Source organism: Thamnophis sirtalis, unplaced genomic scaffold, assembly GCF_051295495.1.
Source record: "Thamnophis sirtalis isolate CommonGarterSnake01/CBP01778 unplaced genomic scaffold, rThaSir2_p1.2 scaffold_10, whole genome shotgun sequence".
NCBI classification, from domain to species: Eukaryota; Metazoa; Chordata; class Lepidosauria; order Squamata; family Natricidae; genus Thamnophis; species Thamnophis sirtalis.
The window spans coordinates 41,306,904-41,330,396 of NW_028261390.1; the positions used below are offsets into that span (position 1 = coordinate 41,306,904).

A 23,493-nucleotide genomic window follows, 5' to 3' on the forward strand; every position below is an offset into this window, starting at 1 on the left:
GTGGATCCAGGAGGACTCCTAGGTTACGGACCCTATCTGAGGGGTATAAAATTTGACCCCCCAGCCTGAGTGTTGGAACATTGGCCAAATTGTAGGGAGGGAAACACAACAGCCACTCGGTCTTGTCCGGGTTGAGTACCAGTTTGTTAGCGCTCATCCAGTTCTTAACGGCCTCAAGAACCTGGTTCATCACGTCCACCGCTTCATTGAGTTGGCACGGGGCGGACAGATACAGTTGCGTATCGTCCGCGTATTGGTGGTATTTTATCCCGTGCCTCCGAATGATCTCGCCCAGCGGTTTCATGTATATGTTAAATAGTAGGGGGGATAAGACCGAACCCTGCGGCACCCCATATGTTAGGGGCCTCAGGGACGATCTCTGCCCCCCGACCAACACCGACTGCGACCTGTCCGAGAGGTAGGAGGAGAACCACTGCAAAACCACTGCAAAACAGTGCCTCCCACCCCCACCTCCCGCAGTCGTCGCAGAAGGATACCATGGTCGATGGTATCGAAAGCCGCTGAGAGGTCAAGGAGAACCAGGATGGACGCATGGCCTCCATCTCTGGCCCTCCAGAGATCATCGGTCAATGCGACCAAAGCGGTTTCTGTGCTGTAACCAGGTCTGAAGCCGGACTGGAAGGGGTCAAGATAACTAGCTTCCTCCAAGGCCCGTTGAAGCTGGAAGGCCACCACCTTCTCAACAACCTTCCCAATAAAGGGGAGGTTGGAGACAGGACGATAATTGTTTAAAATGGCTGGGTCCAAGGATGGTTTCTTCAGGAGGGGTCTCACCACCGCCGTTTTAAGTGCGGCGGGGAAGTGCCCCTCCCGAAGGGAGGCGGTCACGACCGCCTGGATCCAGCCATGTGTCACCTCGCTGCTGTTGGCAACCAGCCAGGAGGGACACGGGTCCAGAATACAGGTGGAGGCACTTACAGCTCGAATGGCCTTGTCCACATCCCCAGAGGCAACATCCTGATCCCGTGCCTCCGAATGATCTCGCCCAGCGGTTTCATGTAGATGTTAAATAGTAGGGGGGATAAGACCGAACCCTGCGGCACCCCATATGTTAGGGGCCTAGGGGTCGATCTCTGCCCCCCAACTAACACTGACTGCGACCTGTCTGAGAGGTAGGAGGAGAACCACTGCAAAACAGTGCCTCCCACCCCCACCTCCCGCAGTCGTCGCAGAAGGATACCATGGTCGATGGTATCGAAAGCCGCCGAGAGGTCGAGGAGAACCAGGATGGAGGCATCCTGAAGTCATCAAGAATCAGAAAATGAGCCTTATTCCCTGGGACAGACAATTGTTCTTTGCTCAGTTTTGTAGGAAGAACTTGTTTAAAACAGTAAACTAAATTATAAGAACAGTAGAGAGGTTTCTGTGAGCAACGTGGACTGTATACCATTGCCCATTCTGCTGAATCAGTTTGAAACATGTCTCTGCATTTTGTATAAATGCCATTATAGCTCTTTATTCAGAACTTGCTTTTTTTTTTGCAAAAGTTCAAACATTTATTTCTCTTGTTTATTTTCTATATTGAATAATTCTTTAATCTGGCATTGATACAATGGAATATTAAAACATAATATTCAGTAAACAAACAATTGTGAAAATAATACTGATTTTGCATTTAAAGCAGTTATTTCGTTTTTTAAAGTCTGACCACAGTAAGGAGATTGTTTGCTTATTATTTACAAAACAGAAACAAAAAGAGGTGAGGCTAGAGTATGCTTGTTAGAGAGTAGACATAATGAAGCCGATGAATATCTTTATACACATTCTCATATTCTGTAGGAGATAAAACAGAAGAGAAACTGTCTAGAATTCCCTCTAGAGTGACATGATAAAGAAGGAAAATTCCTTGAAAGGTCATTATTAATAAATAGCTAACTGGTTTGAACAATGTTTTCAAGTTTAATATCCAACAGGACCATAGCTGTAAAAAACAGTGCAATTTAAACGGAACGCAAATTTTATTTTAAAAGATGCATTTCTGTCCAATGGAGGCATTTTTGGATTTAGCAAAGTTTTCCCCTAAGTTGTCTTTATTGAAGTCATCTCAGGAAGTAACAAAATAAAAAACAGACATGCTTAGCTCAGGGTAAAAAAAGGACAGATGTTCCCTCTGGAATTAGAAGTAATTTTTTAACAGAATGAAATCTGAGATCTGTATGTACAAGAATGCAACACGAAACATCCAAATTAAAATAAAACGTTGAATGCATCTAGCAATGCTAAAGAAATATCTCTGGTCTGTGGAGGAAGGCTTTTGGGGAATAGAGAAAAATGGTGTGGTTTTTTAGTTTTTTTTTTTTTGTGGGAGCTAAAAAGTCAGTTTCCTTATTTTAAGCAAAAAAAAAAGTGGCATTACTCCGTAGCGTATGATACACAATAAAAAGCTTCATTTTTGAAATAAATGAAACTTCTGAAAAAAAGCAGTGATAAATAAATCACTTAAAAGAAAAATAAAGGAAACAATCATAGCTTGATAGACATTACCATCAGGAAGCTAAAAAAATAACTTTTCAAAGCAGAACAGATGAAGACATTTATAGACTAAACCACATTTAATATTAAATAAAGACAAAATCAAGCTATTTTCAGAAATGCAGCTTGTACTCTATTAAGAGGGCCTGTTGAGTAAAAATGTGGAATATAAACAGAAATGATGACAATTATGAGTGTGAGGATGAAAGGAAAAGAACACTATTTAGGAGCTACAGTGGTGCAGTGGTTAGAAAGCAGTACTGCAGGCTACTTCTGCTGACTGCCAGCTGCCTACAATGTGGCAGATCGAATCTCACCAGGCTTAAGGTTGACTCAGATCTTCCATCCTTCCGAGGTGGGTAAAATGGGTACCCAAATTGTTGGGGGGCAAGATGCTGAGTGTGTAAAACACTTAGAGAGGACTGTAAAAGCATTGTGAAGTGATATATGTCTAAGTGCTATTGCTACTTAATCCTCCCCTAATACAAATCTAGGCTTTGACTCCTGATTCCACTTGTATCGCAGTTGGGAGCAATGAGGGAGAGATCCCATATAATAACAACAATTAAATAAACTTAAATAATCACATGGGTCACGCAATTACACTGCTCTGGTAACAAAATAGTAGCTTAGTATTAAATCGTAGAAGAAGAAAAATAAAATGGGTAGAATAAAAAAGATTGCAAAAATGCAAAATTGTGTTTTGCATTTAACAGTCTTGTCTCCTGACTTGTTTCCTGATTCTGCTTTATAATCACTTTAGAAAACACTTGGGATTAGATTAAATATATAACAATTCTAGGCCTGGTCAATATGACATGATGGCAACAGGCATCTTAAACAATTTTGACCACGGGTGGGTAAACACAGTATAATAAAAGGTTGCAATTTAGCTGTCGTAGCTACAGGAATCCTCCATGCTATACTGTTTGCTCCATTATGGTCATATTTCAGATCAAATAAAATCTTTATTACAGTCATAGACTAGCATAATTTTAATCGTGCTTCTTAACTGTAAACTGTTTCTCTCTACTCTGTTCTGTGGCTTATGTATCAGCCTCACTAAGTAGATTAGAAAACAACTCCACAGGAAGGTTAAATCAGAAATTAAATAAATAAATAAAAATAACAAATAAATAAGACCATGTTTCCTGAGACTGGCTATTATAACAGATTCTTCCAAATCTGATTGCAAATATGACCTATCTCATAAAATCCTGATTTTCTGAAAAAATTCCAAACAATTAGATTAAGTTGTAATGAGCTTTACGTTGGAATCTGAAGAGAATCTGGAAGCCTTTCTCAGAGTACCACTAAGTATATTTAAAGCTTGCCATGGATTTGGACACCTGGATTATATCTTGACAAATAACGGTTATTTTCACAATATAACTCAGAATCAATAAATCCTTTAAAGTAGAATAATGCTAACAATCACCATGCGAACATGTACTCAAAATCATCTTCTTTTTGTCACAAGCCATCTTATAACAAATCCAAGTATCTACGCTTGAATTCAAACAATGAATGAAATTGCATAGGTTTTACACCCTAATAGTAATACTTCTCTTCCTCCAGCTGAATGGATTTTTGGTCTAAATTAACATACTCCTCCCCCCCCTTTTTTTTTTTACTGTTTCCTCGAGGCTCTTTAACAACCAAAAGTTTCTCTTTCATAGTAGGAACTCTTTATATAGAGGGAGAATGTTCTCTTTTTTTTTTTTTATTCTTTAGGGATCCAGTGATACAATTGAAAGGCTTCAAGTTTCTGTGGTTTAGAGCTAATAAAAGTGAAAAATACAGGGTTGTGAGTCAACAGCTGCAGGTTAGCTGTGCACTGGTAGATTTCTACCAAACACACTGGGGAAGTTAGAAAGTTACTTCAATTGTAGGTACTTGCATTGTTCAATTAAATTGAATCTCTCCCTTCTTTTTCTAATTCTTGGAAAGGCGATCTGTTGGGAATGGGGAAGCAATGAAACATACATTGTAATTCCACAGTGCAAGTCTATAAAGTTATGTACTTGTGCCTCACATTAAGATGCAAAGGCATAGAAAAAACTAGGGTTGGTGTTACGATTTCACACTGCATTTTGCCCATCTCGTCATTTTCATGCCATTGCTTTCTACATTTCTACTGACAGTTACAGAGTCAAATTATTCTTGTTGAAGTTGCTTTAAAGAGCCAACTCTTTAATGTAATCATTGCACCTTGCAAGAATCAGTTTCTGGACTAATCTTTGTTGTATGTAAACTGCCCAGGTATCACAACAAAATGTGAAAAAGTATACAGCTAGATCTTTTGGAAAAAGCTAGTAAAAGCTGGTCTATTAGTTACAGCTGTGGGTGCAACATATTTAGGATTGGTTTGCTTGATATAGATTTGCATTGAAGAAAATAGAAGAAATTGCAGCGTGTGAACTGTAAATGTATAATAACAGGAGTTGATGGAAAGCTGAGGGGTGATTTCTTTTGTGAAATGCAGGATTATCTATTCTGTGTGGTGCCTGTTTTATGGAGATAAAAAGAATTTGTTACATAGTGATCTGAACTATATGTTTTTTGAGCTATGATATAAAATTTTATTACTATAGAAATGTTTTAGGCAAATCCTGTTAGGGAGTTTGGGAGCAACTCATCAATGTGCAAAATAGTGATGCTACATTTTTCATACACATTCTTTTAGTAGAATCAACACCCAGTTGTTGGTTTTGTTTGGTTTGAATATATTCTTTAAGAGGCATGACTTTTTGAAAAGCCCAGAGGACTTTATCATTAACCATGAAAGACTAGAGTTTGGGTTTTATGCATTAGATTGGGGAATAAGCATTTTATTTAAAATGATTTCAATGCTAACCCACAGAACAATGAACATATTTGGGCTACCAGTACCTTAGAAGATTGATGTGTGCTATAAATCATCATTTAACCACCAAGATATTGAAAACGTTTTTCCATTTTTACAACTTGGCTATTGGAGCTTTGGTGCTTAATGGATAAACCTACTTTTCCATATGTATGCCTAGCAAAAGATCTTCTCTTGAGGTCTACTTTAATCATAGAAGGCCTTGTTTCCTGTTTCATATCCCTTCCAAACTTCAGTGGCCACAAATAATTCTATTTTGGATGAACTCTGCGCAAGAACCTGTTGCTAATGTGCTAAGTCACTAGACTGAATTATAACTTTATTTATTGTATATTTTTTGTGGTTTCCTAAGAGCTCAACTCATAAGCAACAATAAACAATTCCCCCCACCTCACAACCACCACTTGTGGTTAAACATCTCTGTTATTGGTATTGGGGTTCTAGCCATTAAGACTCTATATGAGGAACATGGAAAATTGCTCATATCTTCAAATTTCAACATACGTATTTTTAAAATTATAATTTTAAATTGTATCCTTAGCAGATGACGAAGGCTATATATAACAAAAATATAAATTAAAATTTACCATAAAAACAAGGTAGTCATGAGAAAAATAAAAAAAATCTCATAAAATTTGGCAACACTTTTAACGTAGATGGAAACAAAATATACCATTAAAATCCCAATAGTAAAAAGTAGTCTTACTTGCTCATCCAAAACTGAGCATGGTAGGGACAGTGTACATTGTGATTCATACTGTACCTATTTCATATCAATGTATATGATGCCATGATACACAGTTCATCATTTTAATCAGGAACAGATGCCTACGTTTCTCAGAAGTGTGCTATTACAGAAAAAGAATTTTTCCAAATATCTGGTGATCCAACCTCTAAGTTAGAAGTTGACAATCTTTTAAATAACCCTACTACAATCACAGTCTTACACAATGGCCTAAATGTCACCTCAATTTTAAAATTCCTTCACTTTTCTGAGTGTGTCAAACCTCAAGAGATTTGACCAGTTTTTCAGGCTAACACCAAAATGTTGTGAAATGTAGTGATCTTGTTTAATCATTTAAAATTTTGTAATCTAACCAATTTTTTTTTATTTTAGGGGATTACATGTGCTATTTTAGGGTATATCAAATGATCCAGAACTGTGAAGTTATGGTATTGAACTTGAGACAGAAGTATGCATGACAAAATGACTAATGATGATCATAAATTGCTACTAACTATATATAGATTGGCTTTTTTCAACATATGTATTAATTCTTCCATTTTTAATAGTCAAGTGTTTAATTGTTAGATTCATATATGGGTTTAATTAGAGTATAATAAAGACCCATTTTATACACTTATCCTATACTTGTTGGTTCTTGCATTTTTTGGTTAGTCATATCTTTTAGACCTCCACTTACATGGTGATGGATCATCCATTGATGTAGTTTTTTACTAATCTGGATCCTACTTTGCAGCTAAAAAGTAATCTGCCTGCTTCTTTCAAACATTCCCAGATATTTCTTCAAGCAAATCCGTATTTGGTCCTATAGCAAATACTGCAAGCATGGCAAGTGTATTATTTTGTCCTCCAGTTGAGTTGTAAAAGAGTAAATTTTCCCTGCTAGCTGTGAATTATGGGATTTAAATACATCTAAGAGGTACCTGCTTGAGAAAGGCTGCACTATATTAGCAATCACACATTGCTGGATATTGCAGAAGAAATTCTCTCTAGATCAGTGTTTCTCAACCTTGGCAGCTTTAAGATGTCTGGACTTCAACTCCCAGAATGCTGGCTGGGAAATTCTGGAAGATGAAATTCAGACATCTTAAACTTGTTAAGATTGAGAAACACTATCTAGATCTAGGTCCATGGTACATAAGGCTCCCCTCATTGATGACCTCATACAAGAGGGTAGAGCGGACCTGGCGTGCATTACGGAGATCTGGTTGGGCCATGAGTGGGGTGTTCCCCTTAGTGAATTATGCCCACCAGGCTTCGGGTGTTTCACCAGTTGAGAGCCCAGGGCAGGGCCGGGGGGCTGGCGGTGGTTATTAGGGAAAGTCTCAGACCTCAGGAGGTCACTGTGCCTTAGATAGGCAGGTGTGAGTTCCTTTTTGTGAAATGGGGCCTTGGAGTCCAGGTGGGCCTTTTTGTTACGTACCTGTCTCCCTGCTACGTTTCATTGGCCCTACCGTAGTTGCTGGATGTGTTAGCCGGATTGGCAGTTGATTTCCCCAGGCTGATGATCCTGGGGGATTTCAATCTGCCTTCCATTGGCGAGACATCCGAGTCAGCTCAGGAGTTCATGGCTTCCATGATGTTTATGGATCTAATTCAGTTAATTCAAGTGGGGTACTCATAACAGGGGACACACGCTCGACCTGATTTTTGTCTCTGGGCAGTGGATGAATGATCTAGATTTAGGGGATATTTCTATCCAACCCTTGTCATGGTCTGATCATTTCCTCATCAGGCTTGACTTCCATACTGCTACCCCTCACCGCAGGGAGGCGGAACCGACTAGATGGTTCCGCCCCAGACACCTGATGGACCCTGAAAGGTTCCTGATGGAGCTTGGGACTTTTCCTGAATTGCTTGCTCACAGCTCGACCGAAGCCCTAGTGGAAGCCTGGGATAGGGCGGCCACTGGGGCCTTGGATCGCATTGTGTCTTTACGGCCTCTGACCCAGTGTCAATCCCAGGTAGCTCCCTGGTTTACCAAGGAGCTCTGGGAGATGAAACGCCAGAAAAGACGCCTAGAGAGTGGTTGGAGGGCCAGCCTGTCCGAATCTGATCAAATACTAGTAAGAATTCATATTAAGTCCTACTTAGTGGCAATAAAAGCGGCGAAATGGCAACATTTTTCCGCTCTCATCGCATCCGCAGATAACTGCCCAGCCGCCCTGTTTAGGGTGACCCGTTCCTTACTTAACCAAGGAACTGGGAAAGACCCCTTGCGGGGTAGGGCTGAAGAATTTGTTCAGTATCTGCAGGATAAAATCGCTCAGATCTGGACAGGCTTGGACTCTGACTGGGTAGATTCAGGTGAGTCGACGGGGATGAATCTTGTGGAGACTATCTGGGATGAGTTTGACCCTGTGACCCCCAAGGGCATGGACAGGATTATGGGGAGACTCAGTGCTGCCACGTGTGCTGGGCCCGTGTCCCTCTTGGTTAGTTTTGGCTTCCTGGGAGGTGACACGAGACTGGCTTCGGGCGATTACCAATGCTTCATTCAGAGAGGGGTTCTTTCCCACTGCCTTGAAGGAGGTGATGGTGAGGCCCCTCCTTAAGAAGCCTTCCCTGGACACTTCCCTTCTTTAGCCAACTATCGTCCGGTCTCCAACCTTCGCTTTGTAGCGAAGGTTGTCAAGAGTGTGGTAGCATGTCAGCTTCCCCAATACCTGGATGAAGCTGCCTACCTGGATCCGTTTCAGTTGGGTTCCAGGCCTGGGTACAGCATGAAGACGGCATTGGTCGCGTTGGTCGATGATCTCTGGTGGGCCCGGGACAGGGGCTGCTCCTCTGTCCTGGTCCTATTAGACCATGGTATCCTACTGTGACGACTCGAGGGGTTGGGAGTGGGGGGCACCGTTTTACAGTGGTTCTCCTCCTACTGTTGGATCGGTCACAGTTCGTGTTGACTGGAGGACAGGGATCGACCCTGAGGCGCATCACTTGTGGGGTGCCCTGGGGTCAGTTCTCTCACCCCTCCTGTTCAACATATATATGAAACCGCTGGGTAAGATCATCCGTGGTTTTGGGGTACGGTATCATCAATATGCTGATGATACCCAACTTTTCATCTCTACCCCAAGCCACCCAAACGATGCCCTCGACGTGATGTCCCAATGCCTGGAGGCTGTGCGGATCTGGATGGGGGGAAACAGGCTCAAGCTGTATCCCTCCAAGACTGAGTGGCATCATCCCGATTTGTGCATCTTGTTCCATCTTTGATGATAGGGGGAGAAATTTTAGCCCCCTCAGAGAGGGCCCACAATCTTTCTTTTACAAGAAAGATTGTAAAACTCACCTAATGACTATCTTGCTTAGCAATGGAAATGTTGGGCTCAATTGTGATTATTTCAGAGGTGGCACAGTGGTTAGAGTGCAGCACTGCAGGCTACTTTAGCTGACTGCTAGCTGCAGTTTGGCAGTTCAAATGTCACTGGCTCAGGGTTGACTCAGCCTTCCATCTTTCCAAGGTCGGTAAAATGAGGACCTAGATTGTTGGGGGCAATAGGCTGATTCTGTAAACCGCTTAGAAATCGCTGTAAAAGCACTATGAAGTGGTATATAAGTCCTATTGCTATTGCTAATACTGGCAGGTTTCATAAAAAGCTTTTTGAATTTTGCTGTGCATATTTATAATACTTTTAATTCAGACAAGCAAGTAAAAGTGCTTCAATTACGGTCCATATTTATGCAAAAGTTGGAACTATCTTTTAAATTCAACTAGTCCTAGTATGGAGAGCAGCTGATATACAGGTAGTCCTGGACTTACAATGGTTTTTTTAGTGACTGTTCAAATTACAACCAGACTGAAAAAGGGATTTATGAACGTTTTTTACACTTACAATTGTTGCGTATCCCCATGTTCACATGATCAAAATTCAGACGCTTGGCAACTGGCTCATACTTATGACAATTACAATGTCCTGGGATCCTGTGAACTGCTTTTGGGACTTTCTGACAAGCAAATTCAATGGGGTAGCCAGATTCACTTAACAACTGAGTTACTAACTTAACAACTGTGGCAAGAAAAGTCGTAAAAAATCCACTTAACAAATGCTTTACTTAGCAACATAAATTTTGAGCTCAATTCAGGTCGTAACTCGAGGGCTACCTATAATACAGATGTAACATGAAGTGATTCCTAATTCCACCAACTTCTCTGCAGGTTATATGATGAGCTTAATATTTTAGTATGCTGTATGTTTTGGGGGTATATTTTAAAAAATGATGGTATATTCTTAACAAATCACACTAATAATTATATTGAAAGATGTCCAGGTAGCATAGCTAACTCCTAGCCACAATGTGGCTAATGCTTGCTGGGAGATATAAAGACAAGTGTGTGTCAAACAGGTGTCTGTGCAGTAGGTGATTGCATATTTACTACTTACTTTGCAAAGTAAGGTAATTTTGTCAACATAGTACAGCTTCAGAAAGTAGCCCTCCACTTTTCAATGAGTTTTTTCTTCACTTCATGAGAGTATTAATAGAGGTATTTTTTTGAGCACTGTTGTGCAGCCATATAAAGTTTTGTGGTACAATGGGAACATTTAGAAACTTTTTTTTTCTTATTTATACAGATGTCTTTTGTAAGATCAAAAGCCACATTATGTCCCAAGAAGAAGTGACTAATGGTCTGGCCTGGCTTAGCCTGGGGGAACTCAGTTCTAAGTTTTAGAATCTGTCTGACATTGCTTTTGTCGGTATCTATCGTTGGGAACAATCACAAGACTAAATGAGATGTACAGTAATTTAAGTAAACTCCATTTATGTGCACATTTTTAATGAGCAAATAGCAGCAGGAGCATTGGGATAATTATTAGGCTTACAACAGGAGAAAAAGTTGAATAATTTTCTGCTCTGATAATAAAAATGTATTTTTTCCCCAACATTTCCTATAATACAAATAAAATGTACAAAATAAGGATTTTCAATGTGACGTAGCAGAATGGTTACATTTCCATTTTTTGGTCCATTCTCCCAGCCCCAAATAATTTCTGTTTTCCTTTATAAAATGTATGTTAAATGCAAATATGCATATCACAACATCTTTCTGGTTTGGCTAATAGTCACACATTCTAGTATATTCCATATGTGACCGTATTTTGATTTCCACAATGGCATATGAAGTCCAACCAAACTGGTGGGCAACAGTTTAGAAAAGCCTGGGATGGAAGCTAGATGACAATTGTTAAAAACTACAAGCCTTGATTTCCTTTTCCTTTCTCAGCTACTTCCATGATAGATCAAGTGGCTGGAGATACATAGGGATAGAACCTGGTAGTTTATTTAGGGGCACTAAATCCCCTATAAAACCTGCAAATGATATAGGAATACAAAATCTGAAAGAACATCAAGTTGATGCTATTCTGCAAAAAAAAAAAAAAGAAGAAGAAGAAGAAGAAGAAGTGTAAAGAAAATTCCGTCAATTTTCAAATTTTGTATATCTACATAAAATTGGGAATAAAATAACATAAATTTGAAAAAAAGGATTGTCTGTTTAGGTTACACTATAGCATGACAATTCTAAAGTGGAGTATATTTTACTGAAGTTTGAAAGGTAGCAACATGTCTACATGGCCAAAACTTTCAGCAAGGATTTATATTCATATTTTTAAATGTAACTCCAACAAATTTATTATAATACTATTATGAACTCATTCCACTGCAAGAAAAAATATTGGTTATAATTTGATAGGGAAGGCTTAGGATATTAAATTTGAAAAACAATGAATTATATGTGTTACTATCAATGTGCTCTGTGTGTACAATTGTATAATTGGATATCCATTTGTCTGAAGTGGTATAGGGTTTCCTGCCTAAGCAGGGGGTTGGATTAGAAAACCTCCAAGGTCCCTTTCAACTCTGTCATTCTATTCTATTCCACTAAGAGTCAGCATAGCATTAGTTGTGAAAAAGGGCCACAGAGTCACTCATCTTTCTCTGCCGTGGATAATGTATGACAGCCATAAAGTATTTGTTCCAACAGGATCATTTTATTCTCTTGGAACCTACTTCATGGTCAGAGTGGAATCTTTAATTTACAGATAAATTACAGGGGATAAATAAATAGATGCTAATGAGATCACATGAAATAAAGGCAAACATCCAGTTGTTATCTGTCTGCATTTCTCTACATTTCCAATTTCATGTTGTTTGATAAACAGATTCTACTTATCTCTGCTAATAAGGCTCAGTTTCAGAATAGATAACACAAAATGCCATTTTTTTGTTATTCTGAAGCCAAAGAAGATTGATCATGGCTCCCTATTATGGGAAGCTCATATTTCTGTAAGTGCCTCAACATTTATCTTAAGGTATACAAATAGTCTTAAATCGTTTAAGTTGTTTCATTTGGTTCCAATCTATTCAAAGCAGAATGAGAGAAAGTAAGTGCCAGACTCAATGCTTCTGGAAGAACTCGTGGCAAACCAAGATCATGGAATTTACCCTGAAATAAGACTAGATTGGCCCCAGGGATTCACAGGGTTTCTGAAAAGTAAGCAATAGTGAGTTTAGTCATGTTTATTCTTAAATATACATGGATAAGAGAGTCACTGTAGGTTTTAAAAATAAGAATACTACTGTTACATTGGTTTTTTTTTAAAAAAAATTCATGCTTATGTATCAAAAACAATAGTAAACTTTGCAATACGTCTTGGATATCTCAGTGACTATTGATTTCCTTAAGTTTTTCATTTGAAACCAGTTTGAATGAACTATATTCCTATATTGATTTTTAATCAGGTGGTTGGTGTGGCACAAGCAATCAACAAAAAATCTGGTGGTGGAGCAACATTCACTGAGCAAGATGAGAAGGTATATTTTACCATTTAATTTTTAGTAATAAATGTTACCATGCCATCAAAAGTGCAAACAATTCTGATAGGAACAAAAGAAGAAGAAAAAGGCGAAAGATTTATACAATCTGAAGAGAAACCAGAGTATCCATTCCCCCTTTCGAAGAATCCATTCCCCCTTTCGAAATAAAATTTGTGATGAGCATTTGTGGGACATCAGAATTAAAACATGAACAAAAATGGCTCATGGTCTCAACAAAATTCAGTTCTCACTTTTAAAAATGGAAACCTACATTTAATATTTCACACAAGACTAGGCATTGTCTGCATCTCTTTTTGTGTTTGCAAAATTCACCCCAACTCTTTACACTAGAATCTGGTTGCATGTAATATTGATATTTTAAGACAGATATAAACAGCACTCTTTGCTAATAAAATAAAGTGCTTAGGAATTGGAAATAACTAGCTTCTAAGTGCTCAAGCATAATTAAATAATAAAGGTGCTATTAAAATTGACAAAATATCAGATAATTTCAAAATACAAACCAGACTGTTAGAAGTTTGGGACTCCAAATCTGTGGCTCTCTAGTTATATAGCTTTTGATGTCCAATTTACAGGATTTTGCTGCTTACCTGGCATTTTGTGGAATTGTTCTTCACAATGCTCAGCTCTATGAGACTTCCCTTCTTGAAAACAGACGCAATCAGGTAAGGAAAAGTGTCATATTTATGGGTGTGGTGTGTATAAGGGGTATACAGTATTAAAAACACTTTCATGTTTTTTCATGTGCATCCAGTATAGCCAATATGTATGGAATGATGTTTTGAGTGCATTTGGTACCATAATTGGTAGCTTGCCTTAAAGGAGCAGGAGACATTGGCATTATGCATTGCCATCCTCCTGCATTGAGATCTAACCTTGAAAAATAACTGGGGATAAGGGAAAAAAAAAGGTTGGGCTTATTAGAGAAGGAGATGACGGAAACTACAGAAGCTTAACCTTAGCAGCTAAGGGCAGGTAAGCGTCCTAGTGCTCTATATGCTATAAGCATTTCCTCCATAACAATCACAATTTGTCATTTGGCCCCTTGGGGAAATGAATTGGCCACCCCTGCTGTAGACTCCAACTAAATCTTTATTTATCAGCTACTAAAGTTGAACTACAAACATCATTATTTCCAGTAGATGACATGATTTCATTCTACTTTCTATCAAGGGATTTATACATAAGCCTAATGATTCCTGACAACATAATATATCTATGTGTCAAACTGTCAATGTATGTCAGAGAATAGCATTGAGGAGGGAAGTGTAATTCTTCCCTTCTTGATTGCAATCCCCACCAAAATCCCAGTATAGACTACTTTTATGCTGGACTTCACTGGAAATACTTTTTTTCCAAACATAATTGCTGTGGTAAGGCACCAATTGGCTGGAGAGTTCTGCTGCCTGCATATGGCTCATGGACTAGAACATCTATACCTATTCTAGCTACAGGTAACTTACAACCAGTTGTTTAATGTCCCTTCAAACTTACAATGGACTCAAAAACAATTACTTATGACCCATCCTGAAAATTATAACTGCCTCACTACCCTCATGGTCACATGATTGCATTTCAGACATTTGGTAATCAGCTTACATTTATGATAGATTACAACATCCACGGTTGGATGATTGTGTTTTGTAAGATTCTTTGCTGCTTTCCAGAAAAAAAAAATGGCAGACATCCGTTGCACAAGCTGGATTCAGACTTGTTATTATGTATTTCACTAAACAATTATCATAAAGTTGATCCTGGTCATATGATGACTCAATTTATGACTGCAACAACATACCACCAAAATTATGGGCTCAGTTGTGGTTGTAAACCAAGGACTAACTATATTCTGTAATTCTTATTACAACCAGAACACGAGAAGCATCTTGATCCACCATCATCCACCAGTCTGAGGTCACCTTTCTCCATTAACCTTGCAATTAGGGACTGTGCCTTCTGAATTCTTTGAACAGAGAGATTGGATTCATAATCGAGCTACTGTGTTTTGAGAAAATATAGTTTTCCCATGCAATGCAATGTGCAAAAGTAAAAATAGGAAGAAATTTGGAATACACCATATTGCTTCTATTTATACATATATTCTTCTTGGGATAGGTCAGATGCTTAAAGGGATATAAAAATGAAGGAAGATACAGTCAGAACAACTCTTCCTCCATAGTCATATATTCCATATTCTGGATTGACCTTGAGGTGGAATAAATCCTGTTCCTTCCTGTTCTGTAAATTTGTTCAGACACCAAGGCTCCCCAATATGTATTAATAGGGTGTTTACTAACTGGTAGGGCAGAACTGTTCTTTCAATATGCTTTGAAGGGTGTGACATCTACCTATGTACTTTGTTAAAGGATTACTTATGTTCTACCACTGTTTACAGAGGGAAGTATCTTGGCCTGCCCTTACCAGTATGCAAAAACATTGGTAGGAATCAAATGAGTGGATAGGGCTCCCAAGCTTTCCCAGGATTTTAAAATTGTTTGTAAAAACTGTCAACATGCCAGGCTAAGATCTCCACCATATCCAAAATTCTGTGTTACCTTCTTTTGTCAAGAAGTATATCCTGCTTCTTATTAACAGCATGAGAATTGCTCTTAAAAATTGTTTCATCCACTCATGCTACAATTCAAGCATTTCAGATAAACTAAATACACATTGACTCAATGAGTGAAACATCCTTAAATATAAGCCCCCAGTAGTTTATGAATATTTTTAGTAAAGAATATATTTGATTAAAACAATCAGTAGGCAAATGATGCTTTTTGTTTTCTGCACATGAATTCAAATGACTTTATGCTAAGCATTATATTTACTGGTATTAGTTTGCATACTTCCTTTTCTCATCATTTTCAGAAATTGCTTGTTACTTGCTCTTCAGCTATAGGAACCTTTGGATTTACAAGTTTTAGAGTAGTGGGTCAGTAACTTCAATGAAATTTTAAGCATATGTTTAATAAACTTAAAATCGTGGGAGGGAATGAACCATAAGATGGTGATTATAGCTTTGAATTTTGAAAGTTATAAATGGAATAGGGATCCAGAAAAAATGAAATAAGTTTTTGGAATCCTTCCCATGGGAAAATGCTTTTGTTTTGAATTATTTAAAACTATCATATAAGATAGGACTTTTAAAAAATGGGAACTAGTAGGAACTAAAGATTATAATTAAAGGAGAAGAACACTCAAACACAACTTAAAAATACAGAATACAAAATAGATAGACTGTCTTTAAAAGATCCAATGGAAGAGGAGCAAGTTTTATCTGACAACATTGAGACTAATTTGAAAGTGGACAAACTACAAGAATGACATGGAAAAAGATACAACCCCCCCCCCACACACACTAATGTCTTCATAATTTAAAAAGAATATATAAATAAATCAAGATAATGACTGAATAATTTTGTTAATTGGATTTACAAAACAGGCTTGTAAAAGTTTGAAGAATTTTGTAAGAACAGAAAGAAAAAATGAAAAGAAATCAAGGTCTAGGACATTATTTGAAGTTATTAAAGATCAAGATTATTAGGAGTAAAATTTGAACAAGGTTAAAATAGATATGTTATTTCTAGCCCTAATGGACTTTTGTGATGTCATGGCTGACAACAACTTTAAGGATTTGTTTATAGATAAGAGAGGAGATGTGGGAAGAAGAAATCATTTGTTATATTTTAAGAGGAGGTGATAAGATATTAAAATTGTTTATAGCTGGTTGTGATGAAGGGGGAAGGCATTTCTTTATATGTTTCTATGTTTTCTTTTAATAGGTATTAGTTTTATCCTTGCAGTTGTAATTTTTAATAAAATTAGTATTAAAATATTTTGGAAGGCTATCATTGGAATCCATCAGTATCCCTTTGATTGGAGGCAGGTCCAATTCCAGAGAAGAATTAATTTGGTTAAAAAAGATCACCTACTAACTTAAAATTTTCCATCATGATTTAGTTCCACTGGCATTATTAGACTGTTTACTCAAGTTGGAAGAGGATTTAGGAGGTGAAATTACAAAATACTGCCCTATCTTTTACAGGCTTGCATTCTTTGGTTTTTACCAAAGCTAAGGAAATGATCTTATAGCAGATAATATATATTGATTTGTAGTGAGATAGTGCTGAAATTTTCCCTTAGGGGGACCTTAAGTAAACATTTTGAGGCAGCTAAATAATCTTGCTTCTATAAAATACAATAGAACCTTTATCATAGCATGCTGTAATAAACTATCTTCAACTTTACAAGAATGAAAATCCTAATTTTTGTCTGTTAAACAAAAGGACATGGGTTGTTATGCTTCTGATTTTATTGTGAATGCACCATGTGTATTTAACTCACTTCAAATAAATTCCCTAGTAGATAAGATGAATTCTATATTTCCTTTCTTTTCAATCAGTTTGAAGTTGCAAATTCTGTTTCAGAGACTATATTATTAGGGAGCAAACAAGACAGTTGTCCAACCTGACTAAAAATAAATAAAGTAATTTGGGAATTATTATCTAAAATGTTACAACATTGTTCTGTAACCGGGAGTGTTTTATTTTTATGTCTTTGCATATACCTTAAAATGTAGCTATTAGTTACAAGTATTCAAACTTTTAGCAATTTACTATTGGTATTTTATTGCTTCACTATATTCTTGTTTCTTCCTATGGTAATTAAATCTTTTGATAGATTTCCATATGTACTCTGTAAATTCTACTGTATAACTATATAGTTTTCTAGTTAGTAGCCATAATGAAGACATTCTGTTCTGACATTATAAATTGAACACTATTTTTCTTTGATAGAAATTCAGATTATAAATCTAATATAAATCTAATTTCTTTAGTGTCCCTTTTCTCCTTTTATCCTCTTCCTAATATCTGGTAAATACTTACAGTTGTTCAGAACATTATATGAATAATTAGAAATTTATGACTTCTTGGGTCATTGTTTTCAGAGATATTTCCTTACCAAATTCCTCAATCCTTTTAACAACAGCAGATATACTAATATAATTGAAAAGTTCTTAAAAAGGGAGGGAGATTAGAGAGGTATCTGCCTTGAAAATAGCCCATGTAGAATTGTACAGCACTGTCAAACATCATGAATTGATCACAGGAAATGTTTTATCCATTTTATATGATATCATAAAATGGTTTGATAAAATTTGCCAAATTTCAATTCTATGGGAATTATGGGTCCCAGATTTTGACCCATTTTGTAATTTAGCTCATCTGAGGTATTTTGGTTCAAAAATGTTTTGCTCTATGATGCACCATTTTCCCTGTTTAAGGTTATTCTTTCAGCCCAACATATTGCACAAGATGGTTATTGTGGGAATAAAAGGTTGTTTTTTTACATAGGCTGCCTTTAATTCTTTGGGGAAAGAAGAATGATCTATCTAATAAATTAGTAAACAACTTTTCTTAGCACCAAATAATGCCAAATGGAAGATGTCCCTTTTATTGTGCCGAAAAATACTATAGTAGAACACAAATTGCCTATAGGAATATAAGGGCCTCTTCCTGCAGAAACTGATATATAGTTTCTGTAGGAAGGAGATTGTGTAGATTTTCTGTAAGGTCAAAATGTGCACAGTTCTGGAAAAAAAATGTAAGTGTAAAACTGTTATCAATATGTGGGCAGAGATCTTGTAAAGTTCATGCTGTTCAAATTGCACGGAATAATTCATTATTTATTTACATCCTCCATATGGTTTTCTCAAAAAGAAACCTGGAGTTACCCGGGGGGGGGGGAATCTGCCTTCAAGATGATTAAAATGTGATTAACTTGACATATTTTTTTTCCCTTTCGTTGCAGGTACTTCTTGATCTTGCCAGTTTAATATTTGAGGAACAGCAATCATTAGAAGTCATTTTGAAGAAGATAGCAGCCACTATAATTTCCTTCATGCAAGTGCAAAAGTGCACCATTTTCATAGTGGATGAAGACTGTTCAGTAAGTATGGACCCTGACTGTATTCTCGACTGGCTAATTGTCAGTTGTGTTAATGGCAATGTGTGTATCTGCACAATTACAGATACCGGTAATATGCTTCAGTCAATTGGATTGGTCAACAGTTATTGATGCCTTGTTAAATCTTAAAGATGACTACTACATGGCAACAAATACCCTTAGATAGTATTCAGAAACCTGGTATGAAATTAGGCTGCCATCCACAGTATAATATTAAAAACATATGATGCCTATGTTGAAAGGCCAGCACTAATTGTAAATTGGTTATGGGTACAGTTGAAAGTGTTGCATTGACCTTTCACATCCTAACAGACTTGGGCTTGGCTGTTAGAGACAGCTAATGTTAGCATGATCCTACTCAACCAAGGTCAACCAGAGAAGTCCTATTGAAGATGCTGTCATTTCCCAGGTTTGTGACTCTGATTCATTGGAAACAACTATTGTGTTGAAGTTACGGAAAGCACACTTTTGGAATTGCACAGTTTTTTTCATTATTAGTGATGTGAAATAACCTATTTAAAAAAAAAGATATCATATGAATCATCATCATATTCAATATACAAGGTGAAGATCATTATGTAGTAAATTGCATTGAGCCTTATACTGTATAAGTTAGAAAAAATGGTTAGAAACATTGTAATATGTCAGTTTTGTTTATCCTGGGTCTTAAAATGCTTTATGAAATACAGTAAACCATTGATAGTTTTTTGAAATCATTTTTCACAAGGCAAGAAATAAATGAATTATGCTCTTTTACAATGCAAACAATTTTACTCTACATTTTAACAAAGCCCAAACTCTCTCATATTTAGGATTCATTTTCCAGTGTCTTTCACATGGAATATGAAGAAACAGAAGATTCCAGTGAAACCCACAAAAGGTAAAAGGATGAGATTCAAGATATTTTCATGGCTTTATGCAAATACTTAATAGTTCAAACCATCAGAGTTCAGCACTCAGAAACATGACCAACACGACCCCATTTAAAAGGATAGGCTAGCTCATACATTGCATTAGTTTCAATGAGATTAGCAAAAGGAGGCGGTGTTCATTTTGATCAGCCTTAACAGATGGAACTGTTGGAGATGTGGCATATACATTTTTTTCTTCTTTTTTGGAACAATGTATCGCTTTACAGCAACAACTTGTGGGTGGCCCCAACCTATAACTACTTTTTATGTGTGCTGACTAACTCCTCCAGCATAAAATTCACACTTGGAAATGTGGAAAGGGAAGTAAGAGATACAGAAAAGCCTGCCATTAATTCTGCAGTGGGCATTCTTCTGCCAGTAAACCTTCTGTTATTGAAGTGCTCTGAAAGATCCTGAAGCTTAGCTTAGAAGACAACTTCTCTCCCCCCCCCTCTTCATGCTGGAGCTCAGTGGCTGCCATCTAGTGGCGTTATAGGTACCCTGGCATCTACTGTACGGGTCTTGTGTTGCTCACTCCCTTGCTAGCGCTTCTTGTATCTGATCTTCAGTTATTCATCAATTTATTAAATTCATTGATGTGAGTGTTTCTAAAACTATAATAAACAGATACAGATATATATAAGAAATGACTTGTTTTTTATCCAGGAATTCAAGGACATGTACGTGCTACTCCTTCCTCAAAACTACAGTCTGGGGAAGAGGTTGAGTAGAGAAATAATGAGTGGCCCAAAGTCACCCAGGCAGCTTATACCCAGGTTTCTCCAGTCTTAGCCTACCATGCTAACCATCATGTGACATGGACTCATTCAAAGGGGCTTGTCCCTCTAATTCTTCTGTGGATTAGATCTGTTCATCCAAGAAATCAATTCAGCTTCTCCATTTTTATTACTTAACTCTTCAGCATTCTTAACCAATTTTTAAATAGGTTTAGTTCTAGTTTTGTTGGTTGAATAAGTTACTAACTAATGTAATTTTATTTGTTGTGTTCAGAATGAAAGGAGGTATCAATTAGATGCATTTAATACTGAAATGCCAACCAGCCTTGTTGAGTTGCTTGCACATTTACAACCTGAGTAAACTATGAATTCTTATTTCAAGAAGGCCTGAAAATTAATTTTTCTAAAACACAGAACTACCCAGACCAATATTTTGTCTAATATAAAATCTCATATGCTGTATAAAAAGTCCTTTTTGTAACAAACAAATGAAAGGATAGAATGATTCAAACAGAAAACAGTCAGTAATAGCAGATTTATGAAACATTAGTCATAGCAGAGAGATGCTTTGAAACTGTTTATTTTTATTTTCCATAACAGTCAAAAGAGCCTTAGAATCTTGAGTCTTCAAAACGCTCTTGTGAACTGCCCAGTGAATAGTGATATAGATGCATTAAATTTAAATGGAAAATTATCAGGCCAGTGCAAAAGTATAGGTAACAGTATAGAGAGTACAGATAGACTTTGACTTGTAGCTATTTGTTTAGTGACCATTCAATGTTACAATGGCACTGAGAAAAGTGACTTGTGACCAGTTTTCACACTTATAAACTTTGCAGAACTCCTCATGGGTCACATAATCAAAATCAGGCACTTGTCAACTGGCATGTATTCATGACCTTTGCACTGTCTCAGGATCATGTGATCACCATTTGTAACCTTCCCAACTGACTTCCAACAAGCAGTGATCAACTGACTTAACAACTGTCTTGCTTAGCTATAGAAATTTTTTAGTTCAATTGTGGTTGTAAGTAGTACAATGTAAGTAGTACAAACAACAATGAAACTGCTAAAATATGGAGTTAAATGAATTTGGTATTTTCTTTAGAGCAAATGTCTGTTTTGAAGAAAATATTTGTACCAATCAATAAGGCAATTAAGAAGAATACCAAGTTAGTTATTCAGAAATCATGTTTAGGATTTTGATGAGGGCATTGCAAAAACTATTTTGTTCTTAAAATCTTGGAGAAGACATAGTTAAGGAATTAGATATCCAAGCTCTGCACTTGCTTTCAGCTATTCCAATAATGCTTCTAAACACTGATTCAGTCTATTAATAATCCTGACTCTGGGATGACTTTTTTAAATTGTAAAGTGTTGTTTAAAACATATTTAGGGTTAGGGACTTCAAAAGATGGATGTAGCATAAATCTTCCTTATCTCAGGATCAGGCTAAAGACAGATTAGAGAGGCAGGTGTACATAGTACATCTCCCCACAGGATTCAGAGGAATTCTTGAAAATAAAGATTGTGTTGAAGGTCATGTCTACTTCCCAAAGACATATTACAGATAATCCTTGATTTATAACAGTTCATTTAATGACTCTTCAAAATTACATTATCACTGAAAAAAGTGACTTATGAACGTGTTTCACACTTATGATCACATGTTTTAAATTTGGATGCTTGACAACTGACTCACATTTATGACGGTTGCAGTGTCCCAGAGTCATGTGATTGTCTTTTGTGACCTTCTAACAAGCAAAGTCAATGAGGAAACCAGATTCACTGAACAATTCTGTTACTAATTTAACCCCCTCTCTGATTCACTTAACAAATGTGGCAACGAAAGTGGTAAAATGGGGCAAAACTCACCTAACAAATTTCTCACAACGTAAATTTTGGGCTCAATTGTGGTCATAAATTGAGGACAACTGTACTTAGGCTACTGAATGGAAAATTACTGGATTGAGAATCCTAGCCACTAGAATACCAAACTTCAAGCATGATAGCTGTATCCAAAACTTTCATAAGAAATCTAGCACTGTTCAGAACATTGGCAATGGATACAACTAGCTTTTCATATGCTTAGTTGACCATTAAAATTTGCTTCTAAACATAGGTAATTAATGTAATGAACTGAGTCCATTTCTTTTTATATCTTGACAGACACAATGATACAAACCAAATTAATTATATGTATGCCCAGTATGTCAAGAATACTATGGAGCCTCTGAATATTCCACATGTGCGCCAAGACAAAAGATTTCCTTGGACAGTAAGTAAGCCAACATACAAAAATTCAATGGGCAAATGGTTTTTACTACTTTGTCATACCATTGTTTGTAGTCACTCTACACAATCTTATTGCTGCAACTAACTAGAGGTTCCACTGTTTCTTTAGCTTTACAGAAGTGGCATTTGCGCCTGTTGTTATCTTCTCAATTCTGATTTTGTATACATTTGTTCTTAAGGATTGATTTTTTGCCACCAGAATTAGCTCTCCTGTCTCCTTTTCTGATCTTAGTCATTGCCAGGCCTTGGTGCTATCAACTTTGCTGGCTAAATTTGGTTTTGTTTTTTTGTGTACTGGCCAAGTAATACTTTGCCTTACCATCTTGATAGGCTTAAGTCTACTACTTAAGCTGTGTATCTAATTACTGGAATTGCCTAAGTATTAATTGCCTTGATGGTATTTCCTCCACTAAGTTTGGACTTTATGATCTTCTTCACTGTCATGATATATTCACTTCTAATCTTCTTGACGTCAGTGTGCTTGATGTTGTTTGAAGGATGTCCATGCATTTGTAGTGAACTTCTTAATACAGACCCTTATGTTTTTTTCATAGAACATTTTGATTCTTTTATTATTCCTTATTTTCTCCTATTAACGGTAAGGGTGGTACATTTTTCCTGTCCCAACTCCATTGTAATATC

General features: G+C 37.0%; 1 protein-coding gene across 8 annotated transcripts in view; it reads left to right on the plus strand.

Moving 5' to 3' along the window:
- PDE5A (phosphodiesterase 5A) overlaps window positions 1-23,493 on the plus strand; it is a 108,783-nt gene that overhangs the window by 54,854 nt on the left and 30,436 nt on the right. For all 8 annotated transcript variants that reach the window (XM_087724445.1, XM_087724444.1, XM_014073447.2 and 5 more), the window contains 5 exons: window positions 12,849-12,920; window positions 13,520-13,609; window positions 18,753-18,890; window positions 19,721-19,788; window positions 22,726-22,834. In XM_087724445.1, coding sequence (XP_087580571.1) covers window positions 12,849-12,920; window positions 13,520-13,609; window positions 18,753-18,890; window positions 19,721-19,788; window positions 22,726-22,834 — 477 coding nt within the window. The remainder of the gene's footprint in view (window positions 1-12,848; window positions 12,921-13,519; window positions 13,610-18,752; window positions 18,891-19,720; window positions 19,789-22,725; window positions 22,835-23,493) is intronic.